This window comes from Camarhynchus parvulus, chromosome 7 (genome assembly GCF_901933205.1).
Source record: "Camarhynchus parvulus chromosome 7, STF_HiC, whole genome shotgun sequence".
Classification (NCBI taxonomy): Eukaryota; Metazoa; Chordata; class Aves; order Passeriformes; family Thraupidae; genus Camarhynchus; species Camarhynchus parvulus.
In genome coordinates this window covers 30,764,632-30,777,277 of record NC_044577.1, presented here as the reverse complement: position 1 = coordinate 30,777,277, position 12,646 = coordinate 30,764,632, and the positions used below count along the sequence as shown (strand labels likewise).

The window sequence follows — 12,646 nt, the reverse complement described above, 5'->3', positions numbered from 1 at the left end:
CCACAGAGGTATCCTATGACAGTGGGAAGTCTTGAAAAGAATCTTCTTGAAGCATAGGCTGATGTGTTAACTGCTGGATCTTCCTTTCTGAAGCAAATGAGGTTTGAGTTGATTTTGTTCTCTGCTTTAGATATTATGAAAAAAAAGAATCCTAAATAGTTATGCTAAATATTTTTACAGTGGAAAAAAAATCCCTATAGGAAACATAAATGAGCTTTGCAATAAATACTGCTTTTACAAATGACCTAACCTTTGCTTCATTATAGTCATGTCCTGTGAGAAGTAAACAGGGTGATGTTCAACTAGTGCATTATTTAGAGATTTTTGGTGTACATTTTGAAAGCCTCATACTGAGCTGTGCCCACAGGATTCCCATTAAACACAATGGGAGCCGTGTGGCTAAAATCCTGCAGAGCTGTTTGAAAATGGATCCCGTGCTGTGCTGAAGATAAATGATTAAAGAATGAGTGCTTGAGAGTGGAGGAGGGAGTGATGTTGTGATTCTCCACTTAGGGCTGTAGTTGGACTGAAAATCTTTCTCTAAGCCCTTCTTAAATGATCTCCTGTTTCTCAGAAGAAATACCAATACAGTACAAATGGTTAAACATTTGCACCTTGGAGATGTCTGTCTAGACATCTTTTCACTAATCTTGTCTGTACATTTAACATTTTGTTATACTTTTTTTTTCTGCCTTCTTACTTCTTGCTTAAATTCTTCATGTCTTTTTTTTTTTTTGTTCTCAAAGTTCTTTTACACCATTTGTCTTTATTTCTGATCCTCATGTCTTGTATTGTTCTCTTCCTCTCAATTCTCTCCTTTCTTGCTTCAAATGGGAGCAGGCAGTTGTAGAAGCCCATCCATGCAGCAAATATTTCTGTGCATTTCAGTGCAAATCCTACATACAGAAACATTTCCCTGCATTTACCCTGTTCATCTCCAGGATAATCCAATTTAAAGAGAAGAGCTTTAGTAATGTCAAATTTGGCATTTTGAAGCTGTGTACTCCTTTTGTTGCATCATACAATGGATAGTGACTGTGACGGAATACTGTGTTTGGAAAGATGCTGGAGTGCTTTATGGAAATTAACTTGGAGGCATAAAACTGTCCCTGCCTTTTTTGTTTGTTTGTTTGTTTTAATGCAGCTGTATTCCTTTTTTCCTCTTGCATTTCATTTGTATCTTGATAGTATTCTTTTTCCCTTCTTTTTCTTATCTCCTTTTACTTTTGACAGGCTTGCACACATACAGAAGGGGAGAACATGAAAAGTTGTTAATGACAAAATACATATCCTTGATTTTTTTGTGAGCAGCTCACAATTAGTTTCGTGCAGCTCTTGTTTGTTGGTATCAAAGCTGATGGTGCTGTTTATGACACTGCTGCAGCACTCTTCTGTGTGCACTGCCATGTATTTTTATTGCCTCATTATCAGCTGCTTGGTTGTAGAAAAGCTGTCAATATAATTTTAGAGAGGCTACCACTACCTAATGACACAGGTAATTAAGCCCTTGGAGACCATTATTCTGACCATCTATTACTTGTTTAGGCTGGTTTGCTCTGCTGCTGTGGTTTGGAAATCTAAAGCCACAAGGCTTTTGTTCTGACATCTCTCACATGACCTGCTCTTGTGGATGTTTTCTAACCACCTGAAAATTATACTGCAAGAGTAATTATTTGTACATCTGAGGTTTCTTTAATGGCAGATCTATATTGCTGCTTAGTGCATCTGTCCTGCAGAGGATAAACTCCCTTTGAGCTGGGCACCAGTGGAATCTGTGCTGCAGGAAACCTACCTGGAAGAGGGCATCCCTTATGCTCAGAAGATACTTGGCATTCACTGTCCTGGCAGTCACTTTGGATCTACTTTGAAGCAAAACATGTTGGAAGCATTTTATTTATATATTTTTCATTCCATAACTTGGTAATTTGGAGAGTGAAATGAGGAGGGTTTGTTGTGTGAGCAGGTTCCAGTCACACAGAGGGGACATCAGCTGCTCCTGATCACAGCTGGTCAGCCCAGAGCTGCCTCATACCCTCTGCTGGGAATATACCTGAAGGTCCAAAGCAAGCTCTCTGCTGAGGAGAAGCAAGGAAAGCAAATATTAGATATACCTACAGCAGCATATTATCTCCCTTGGAATTAAAATATTATAACATTATTTGTAATGCAAACATCACTTGGAGTATTCCTACACATTTCATCCATCTTTGCAGATCTTTAATTTAGAGTTTAATTTAGAGGTTTTCAGGAAGTCATAGCTGATGTGAAAATCCCATTTTTTTTACTTTGTTTATTGTAGTATTTTTGAGCTGAAATTTGGAAAGGCTGAAGTCCAAAAATTGAAAAGAATTTGTATTTATTAAGACTGCCTATTGTCTCTTTAGAAGTACTTTTAAGTAAATCTCATGTTGGGAACCATGACCATTGTTTCTTTGTGAACATCAGAGGTGACCCATTCTGGGGGAATCTAAGTTCAGGGTGGGAAGTTTCTTCTTATAGCTGAGTCCATGTGCATGAGTTTGGGCCTTTGCAGTTGGCTGTACAATGTCAGGAAGGGGCTGGAACTGTCATGTGAATTTGATTTTTGATGTGAAATTTAGGTTATTGAACCAAACTAGGAATGGTTTCTTGAATTTATCTTTTTTTTTTTTTTTTCCTTTAGAGTCCCATTGACTCCATTGGTAGTTAGTTTTTCAAAGTCCTAAAATTCACAAATAGCATTGTGACACAATGAGGAAATTTTTGCATCTGTGTGAGGGTGGTCTTGGTACCATCTTGAAGCTGTGACTCAGAATTGAACAAGAGCTTTTTAATTTTGAGTGGCTGTACAATTCTGTAAGTAACTTAAAACAATAGTGGTTGGTCTGCATCAGGGTCCTGCTATGCAAACTGAAATATGAGTATTTGGAGGAACTGGTATAGACCCCTTTCCATCCAGCTAAACATTTGCAAATATGGAAAAACAAGTATTTTTTTAAAATGTAGAAAAAAAGAAAAAAGTAAACCCCTACCATTATTTGAAATTGGAAATATTTGCAGTCTGTTGTATAGTTGCCTGTAATTTTTTCTGAAGCTTTTAGTTGTGACTATTTTTGGTGCATCCAGCATGAATATAGTTTGAACTTCTGAACATATGTTTAAGATGACACAATAATTAACTTTCTCTGTGTGCCTGGTTCTATCCACTTATAGTTAATGAAAATATCTTCTGTCTTAAAGTCCCAAATATGCTACTGGGGACCTGTAGGAGGGACAGTCCTTGCAGTTGAAAAATCCTTTCAATTGCTGGTGAGCAGTTTTTCTGCAAGGCTTAGTCTTGGGCTGGATTTTGTTCCTCCATGCCTGTAACTTCCAAAACCATGTACAGGGCTGGTGATGGAAGACACCCATGCAGTCCATATGGCATTTGTCTATCTGTCAACACAGAAATAAACATTACCACTGATTTCTATTGCTGTTCAGAAGCTTTTTGCTGTAGATAGAAGTTTGATGAGTGAAATCCATATGACTGAGAGAGACAATGGAAACACTTCCAACATTTCCTGGCTCAGATGGTGGTTAGAGCAGTTTCAGAGAAATGTCATTTGTGATAACAGAATTCAGACTTGTGTGGGAGCAGTGATGTGCCAATGCTGAGGTCTTTCAAAATCCTACCCTACTTATCTGGAGCTCAAAACATTCCTGTTATTTTAAGGATACCTTGAAAATTTCCACTGGGATCAACGGCCAGTGGTTCAACACAGTAAAAGTTGTGCTCAGTTTTTCAGTTCTGTGTAATTATTAGTGTTGGCATGGTCCAGGGGACAGAGAACGTGATTGGGTTGTCTCAATTGAGTGGAGGATTCTCTGATTGAGTAAAGGATCCTCCTCTACTCATGTGACTGGAGCTCAAGGCCTGTTTCACCCCAGCATGGCCATGCAGTCATTGCCTTCATCATGCACAAGATACTGGTGATGCTCCTCATCCTCAGAGTGCCCTTTGGGCATCAGGTCAAATGTGCTTTGAGTGTTTTGGAAAGAGGGGTTTGTATGAGTATGTGAAAAGACCATGGCTTGTGCAGTTTGGAAATGCCACAAGGCTGTTGTGAGGGAAGGGTGGAGATGGTGCTGCAGGAGAAGGATTTGCCAGGATATTTCTGGATTGACAAGCACCTGTGCTGATGAACAGAAAGAATAAATATAAATTATACATTATGTGTGCATCTTTCTGCTGCTGTTATGAAGGATGTTATTACTTTATTTTCCAACTGAAATATTAAATGGGGATATTGAGCATTCTGCTTTGCCCAGCTCACTGCTATCAGGCTTATACCAGTGCTGTATCCTAAGCAGAGCTGAAAACCCCTTGGGGTTTAAAGCCCCAGCATTTCCCATCTGTCAGTTCTCTTTTTAAGTCTATCACATACCCATTTGCACTTCTCTCTCTCTTTTTAATCCTTTTCCAATATCTAAATTCTTTGTTGAAATTTGTGTTTGTCTCCTGGGCCGCAGCCCTTGAAGCCATGGGCTCACAGCTGGCTGCAGGGGCACAGGGGACAGCAGAGCTGGGGAGCACCATGGAGGTGGCTCATCCTGGGGACCACCATGGCTCACACATGGGGCTCTTGGGGTGGCTGCAGGACACTGCACAGTCTGGAGAGAGCAGATAGCCATGTCTGCTCCTAATGGGAATCCCTGGAGACAGAGCACACAGCCACTAATTTAATTGAGACCAGGTAGAAGGAGAGACATTCCTGCAAGGATGCAGTGAACAGGAGCTGCTGGTGATGAGCTTTTTTTCTTCTGTTACATCTTGTAAAGCCACTTTGATATTTTCCCTGTTTAACCTGGTCCATTGCAAAGCTTTGAATGGAGTGGTGAGGGAAGTGAGATGCAGGTAACCCCAAACCTGAAGTTCAAAATAACTAACAAGTAAGGAAACAGATTTGTCTGGGGTCTGAGAGAAGCTCTTTGTTTGGTTGGATTATGAGATTGGAGGAGAGCTGGGAAGCTTGGACAGAGGCACAGAGTTCTGTCACAGTGCCAGACAGAATGCAGTCTCCAAAGAGACAACCAAAGTCCAGCTGGTGAAAATAAAGGCTGGTTCACAGGTGAACAGGAGCTAAAAGAGCTGAGAAACCACACAAGAACCTGTTCCTTTGCCTGTGGTCAGGTGGTAGGAAGGACTGAGACAGCTCAAGGAGCTAAAACCCAGACCACATCTCCAGGAAAGCTATAACTAAAAAGAGAAGTTGGGAGACTTAAATAGGAGAGGGACAGGAAGCTTCACTCTTTCACAGATAAGAGCTGGAAAAAAATATCCTCCTGAGGATTTTAACTACACTGAAGTAACAAGCTGAAGATAGAGAAAGATCTGTTATTGATATTTTTCTCTAAGACTAAAAAATTATCCTGCACCTTGCATGACATGAGAAAGAAAAAAACTGAAATATAAAGCTCAAGAGCTGCAGTGGGATTCTGTAGAAATCTTTGGATACATCTCTGTAACTAAATCAGAATCGAGCTGAAGGAATTCTTGTGACATACATTTGAAATAACCAGCAAGTGATGTCCCATCAGCTTGAGGATGATGAGGAGGGAAGGTGATAGCACCTAGCAAAAGGCAGCTGCCAGCCTGTGGAAATCTGGAAGGAAATAGGTCAGGGGGGAAGGGGTTGAATCTGTCCTTGACCTTCTAGTGCTGAACAGCTCTGTGCTGCCTGTCCCTTGGAGGGAGAGCTGAGTGTGGGACATGCCTGAGCAGAGTGTGGGTTGGGGACAGTGTTTATTTATGGCAGAGGCACAAAGCAGGATCTCTGACCATGACATTGTTGTGGGATGGCACAAAGGACGTGCCTGCCTGTGCAAGTGATGGTTCTGAGAAAACTGGTGGGGAATTTAGCAGCTTTATTGCCCAGTACTGATGCATCAACCTCAGCAGGGTCTGCCCAGCCTGGCCTGGCTGAAGCTGTGCTCTGGCTCTTGCAGGGAGTGGCACCAGCAGGGCCAGGCAGGAGAGGGAGGCAGCAGAGCTGTCAGAACCACATCATTTTTGCATTAAAAGCAAATCTCCAGTGAAAATACAGAGGAAGCTTCCTCCTGCAGCCTTGGACACGTGAGATCTGTGCTCTGTGGGCTGCTCCCTGGGCAGGGAATGATGTTTCCTCCTTTCTGTAGGTTCCTGTGTTCCCCTTGCCCAGAAACACACTCGGGGAAAGAAAAAAAAAACCAACCAACCAAAATAAATTACTGTCCATTGTAATTGGGTTAATTTCCTGGTATTCCCTCAACAGCACAGGACAAATTGCATATTTTAAGTGTAGGACTGATTTTGGTTCAGAAGGAGTAGCTGCAAGAACCTGTGGATCATAAATTCAAGTCCTCAGCTCTTGACATGATGTGTAATTAATTTCATAAATGAATCAATTGTGGCTTGAAACTGTTTGTATTTCTCACCTGTTACTCCACCTGGCAGGCTGGTTCAGAGTCTCACTTTTTAAATTATTAAAAACATCCTAATTCCAGCCTAAATGTATTTCTAACCATGAAATACAACTTGTTTTTCAATCATCTGCCTTAGGTTGATGTAGTTATCTATCACATGTTACCTTTTTCCCACTGATTCTCTTGTATAAATCATACCTGGCTGCTTAAACTCTGTCTCTTAAGTTTAGCAAGTTGTTTAGTCTCTTCTTGTGGCACACACTGTCATTTCAACAGCTTCAGAGCAATCCCTTTTGTGGAATCCTCTCTGGATAAGCCATGAACACTTGTGGTTGTAATTGTAAATATCTTCCATGTGGAATCTTGACAGTGCTTTCCACAGTAGCATTAATATTTTACGTTACTTAAATTCTTATATTTCAAGAACAGATTCTGGTTTCTGAATGCCTCATTTCTTCTGTTTTGTGCTTTGAGACATTTATCCTTAGGTTAGGACTGGTGGGGATCTGTTCCCCTACACTAAACTGGCATTTTGTCAGGAAACTTAAGGAGCTTGTGTTGAACATGGTTTTCATTTACTTTCCCCCTAAAAAAAACCCCATAGATTTATTAAAAAATAGAAGTTGAAAGGAACACCTGAGTTTTAAGAAAAGGACAATTCAAATGACAGATATAACAGAAAATTTAATGGCACTATGCAAGATGCTTCAGATAAATAGACAGTAAATGAAGTACAAAAGAAAGGGGAAAATAAATGTTCTTAAGTACTGCTTGAAGAATGTAGACTCAGAAGTGATGAGCTTTAGAGGCTGATTTTTCAGATTTTAACAGCTTGCTAGTTATATAAGATACAGAGAATCCTTGGCAAAGCAGTCCAGCAAGAAGGCAGAATACACATGTGGGGATAACTATCCTAAAAATAATCTGGAAGTGCTGGGTGTTGGATTGGGTCCAGCTGAGATATTAGAATCAAAACCAAGAGCAGATAACCTTTTGTGGTTACCAGAAGGGGGAAAATATAGGTCAATGTGTAGAAATAGCCTTTCATAAATCTCATAATTTTTCTGCTTCACTTCCAAAATTTTCATTCCCTTTGGTGGCCTTGTTCAGGGAGCAAAACATGGGATCCCAAGCTGAATTTATAGAGACTCCATTATTTTTGCATTCTGTAAATAGGATTTGTAGTAAATTGCTCTGGCATGTGTTGTCACTGAGGAGAGTTTTATAGATCATAAGGTAACAATAGCTTTTCAATTAAGGTGCCATTAATTCATGCATCAAAAACTCTCATTCATAAGAAACAAGTCTTGATTATTCTCCTGTACCATATTTGGTCCTAAAAATGGACAACTGGGATGTGAGTGAAGAAGCAGCAGCTCACAAACTGCAAGAGCACTGGCCATCAGAGCTTTGCAGTGAATTTGACTGCAAGCATCATTCACCTCCCTGTTTTCTCCTAGTTTTTTCTTCTTTTTCAGATATTCCAGGTCTACCCAAAGCTTGTAATATCCTCCCAGGCCTGGTTTGATAGTGATGTGAACCACACAGTCTGTAATGTCTGTGATTCAGCTTAATAGCTGTCAGCTCTTACAGACTTTTATAGTAGCTGCAAACAGCAAAACCACAGAAGTTTCACTTGTCTTTAACTGAGCTCTTGGTCATGTTGCAAAAATTACTCTATTGCTTAGAAATGTTGAGTGCTGATGGGAGTTATTTCTGATTGCCACAAGAAACTGCCCCTGTAAGGCTGCTCAACAAGGCAGGCCTGTGGTCTAAAATAGATTATCTGAGTTTGACTGAAGATTAAAGGACCTATTGAATTTAAGAATTCATAATTTTCCTGAGCCGGTTTAAGTGATCATAGTAATATGCAACTAGACTTTATTTTCATTAATACTCCTAGGTCTAAATTGAAAAACCAAGATTTAGTGCTGGTTGAATCTATTCTTTCTCCCATTTTTGTTTGTTTATTAATTTTGGAAGAATGTTGTGGAGGACTAGCAGTGGAACTGCATTTGCATAGATAAACACAATAATTAAGAATGCTATTACACCATTAATTTAAAAATGAAATGGTGGGCATGTTAGGAAATTAAATCTTTCTGTGAGGACTGCACAGGAATTTATGGTGTGAACCAAAATGATTTGTTCTTTCATGTAAAAGGCATCTGATTAAGGTCAGCCTATGAGCAGAAATGGTTCCAATCTGCAACTGAAAAACTGCACCACTGTCTGCACTAGAGATTAGAGCTGGCTTGATTTTATGCACATTTGGTCAACAGATGGTCAAACAATTCTGTGGGCATTCTGGCAGTGTAGAAGTCTGCACATCAACGACAAAAAACCATCACAGGAATAAGTAGAATGTCAGTGTTCATCTGAGTAGAATGAGCACCCAGTGTCAGCTTCTTGAAAAGTAGCGTAGTGGGCTGACTTGAAAGGAGAAAACCTGGAGTAACATCACATTGTTGCTTAGTTAGCCAATGCCATTCATTCTGATAAGACTGAAAGAACAGCAAGACCATGAGGCTCATATAAAAGATAATGCTGTTGGCCTTTGGCCAGAGCAGTTAGCTAATATTTTCTGTCTCGCTGGATTGTTACCTTAGAAATAAACAAATATAAAAAAGATACGCTGTGAATAATTCTTCTGCTCAATTTCATTTGGAAGGAATACTACACAAAATAGTCATGTTTTTCTAAACACAGTAGAAATAAACAACAGCAGGCAGTTCCTGGTCTGATATGCCCAGGAATATTGGCACCTTCTTCAAGGTCACTGTTTTAATATACAGTGTATCTGGCAGTATAAGCTAAGGTATTTCTCTCTCCTGCCTTTGCCTCACCCTTATGCCTGTGGCGCAGCAGGTTTCCCTTCTCCAGCCCCTATTCCATCTGGGCTGCTTTTCCAACTATCTCAAGGGACTGAGACTGCTTGAAAGGAAAAGAGCAGAAAATCTGAAAGGGAGAGAGAAAACCAGGGGTTGTTCTGAAGTGGGCTTGATGTCAGTGTCTCCTCAAAGTGGATTATTTGTCTGCCCCTGTCTGTTCATAACAGACATCTGGGATGATTTTATTATCTGCTTTTCTCTGTGCTGTCTAACTGTGGAAACTCCAGCAAGGTAGTACCACAATTATGTTTCAACACAGCGGAAGGAGAGGCTGTACTGGGGTGAGAATCTGTGTGGGACGTGGGTAGTCGGGAGGAATGTGAGGATCTTTGGCTGAAATTTTCACCATTTTTAGCTGTGAAACACAGTGTCTTTGTTTTTATGTCCATCACTGCTCCTCTGGTTTTGATCCTTTTCCTTCTCTCACCCGTAGCTGAAACCAGCCCTACTCCCAGCCCTGCTATTTGTGATCAGCCTTGTGACACCTCCTAAGCCCATGGGATTTAATTTCTGACCCACCTTGAATGGGACCAGTGTTTCATAGGTGGCTTCCCTTTTTCCTACAGTGGGAAGGAGCAGAACTCCTTGTGAGCAGGCTCCATTCAGCAGGGTTGGTGTTATCATCAGTTTAACATTCCTGATGAATGTGTGTAGATCAAAGATGGCTTTTGATGGTGCCTGTTAACAACTTTTAAAATGGAAGTGCAAACCTCTCTCCTTGAATAGAAGGACCTGGAGTTGATGCACTGTCCTGAGGTGATGGTACCAGAGTGGAGCCTGCACTGGCTTTTGGCACCTGTTTGAAAGGGCAGAGAAGGGGAAGTGTTCAGCTGCTGTGCCCCTATGGACCAAGGCAGAGGCACAAGCTGCCCTATAGCAGAGATGCCATGGACAGCCTGTCAGAGCTGCACAGACCCCACTGTGGGCTCAGAACACAGCTGCCTGTGGGGTTTTTAACCTGACTGTTCCTAAATGGCAATAATCTCATCATGGTGCTGTTTGCACTGTTAACAAGGTGATGTCTTTTGCACACATTTGGTTTTAGTTTAGTAACAGAGTTTGCATAGTGTTCAAACAATGCAACTAATTACTGTGCATATTCAAAAGATAAAAGAGTGCCCTTAATGTGTTATTCATAACATGGAGCATGAGAACATTATAAGGCTAGGATTGTCTTTAAATATTAATTTCATGGTAGCCATGGATGCATTAGGCTCTTGTAAAGAGCAAAAACACTGAATGCAACTCTTAAATTTTTTCCATGCAGTTGACTTTTGTAAATATTTTTATTCTCTAGAATGGAGGAGACAGTGAGAAATCTGCTGCAGAGCCAAGGATCCCCAGGCCAGCATGGAGAAGGAACTGTCAATATCATGAAGGTATATCAGGTATTAGTGACTTATTACCTGTTTTCTTGTGATAGAAATTTTCTTTAAAACAAAAATCCCACCACTGAAATAAATATCTGGCATTGTTTCCTCTATTTGTTTATTAATTATGAATACTTGTAAGTGGTCGTTGGTTCAACCTACATTTTCCCAGGTGTTCTCTCAGCAGAGTTTGTTTTTCATTTTTATTGTCCTTGTGTTATCTGCTGTTGTTGCTCCTCATAGTTCACAGAGGACCAAGAAACTAGTTTTGTAGCCTTTATTAAAGCACTTAATATTTTAAGTCATATGTTCCAGCATCTCTAGTAAACATAGGTGGTTTTGACAACTTGACCTTCAAACAGTGATGGATAACTTTACCACTCATGTTCTTATTGGGTATGGGGATCCCTGTCAAGCTCCACAGTTTTATATCCCTGCTTGTGGCAGGTGCATTTTATCACCAGGGGTAGAGAAGAGAGTGTCTCAGGACAGAGTTTAGGAGAAAAAGATTTTAGAAGTTTTTCAAAGGGAACCAGGTCTGTTTATAAGACAGAAGAGTTTTATATTTTCCTAACAGACTGTTGCATTTGGGAAACAGTGAACCTAAGATGGTGGAAAACCTTTTAATTTAAGAGTCTGGAAAGAGGAGTGAGATACATCTCAGTTAATCAAATATCAGGCACATGAATTCTTAAAAATATCACTTCTACTTAATGAAGTCAGTCCTGTGCTGTATCTTTTTAAACAGAATAAGCATTCTTATAAAATACTGAAATAAAATATTAAAGTCTATACCAGGTAGTGATCCATCAGATAAAACACTTTTCAAAATTTTGAGTTATATTAGTTCATTCTTACAGCAGATGGATCAAAAATTCAGCAGTATAGCTAAACAAAAATGTATATTAAAGAGTATTTATCACTGTAATTACATTTTCATTTTAAGCTTGGGTTGAAGAGAAAGGAATCTTTTAGTTTAACCTTCAATATAATCAAATTTTCTTGTTAAAATGATAGCCTGTAAAATTTAATTTCAGGACAAATTAAATTTTTTTGTTGAGGTTATAATAGAACATAGTTCTTTTAGAAACTGTTGACAAAGGCATCTCTATTTTATGCACTATCTTTTTGGGGTGCAAAATTGAAACTCAGTTCCCTTCTCTTATTTCTTTATGGCTTCAAATCCATACATGCTGCTCACTCCTGTCACCACACAGGGGTTGTTCTGAAGTGGGCTTGATGTCAGTGTCTCCTCAAGGTGGATTACTTGTCTGCCCCTGTCTATTCATAACAGACATCTGGGATGATTTTATTATCTGCTTTTCTCTGTGCTGTCTAACTGTGGAAACTCCAGCAAGGTAGTACCACAATTAGGTTTCAACTTCTTTGGGTTTTGCTTTTGAGCTCTCAAGAAGAAAAGAAAAAAAATTACTGCAGTTTTGTTTCATAGAACTGAGGGTTTGGGGGTTCTTTATTTTTCTTTTGGGCACTAAACTGGAAAAAAATTAGCTATATGGTCTTTGAAATTTGAGATTTGGTGTGCTGCTTTCCTAGAGGGGAGATAAGCCAGTCATTTCAGTTTTGGTGTTTGTATATTTCTGTGTAGTTTTTTCGCTATCATTATTTGTTTCATAATTTTTGAAAAAAAAAAAAGGAGAGAATTTGTGTATGATCTTGGATTTTCTTCTCCTTCTGGGCCACACTGATATAAATATTCATTGTCTCCAGCCAGGCAGGAGAGAGGCCTCTGTGGTGTGCTTTGTGTAAAATCACACAAGGTTTATTTTCTGATCAGCAAAAGAACAAGGCAGTTGTGCCCAGATGCAAGAACATTTCTTCATTTTCCTTCAGCTCTAGCAAACAGCCCCCTCTACTTAGCAAATGGACCCCTTCTGTTCCCTTCTTTCAGGACTCAAGGTTTGTTTGAATTTGATGGGTGGTACTCTGGGCAAACTCCTCAAA

General features: G+C 39.8%; 1 protein-coding gene across 7 annotated transcripts in view; it reads left to right on the top strand.

Moving 5' to 3' along the window:
• The window catches only part of NCKAP5 (NCK associated protein 5), a 378,350-nt gene that overhangs the window by 238,590 nt on the left and 127,114 nt on the right, over nt 1-12,646 (top strand). For 6 of the 7 annotated variants that reach the window (XM_030952067.1, XM_030952063.1, XM_030952066.1 and 3 more), the window contains one exon: nt 10,612-10,702. In XM_030952067.1, coding sequence (XP_030807927.1) covers nt 10,612-10,702 — 91 coding nt within the window. The remainder of the gene's footprint in view (nt 1-10,611; nt 10,703-12,646) is intronic. The other variant, XM_030952070.1, reaches the window with a different exon arrangement.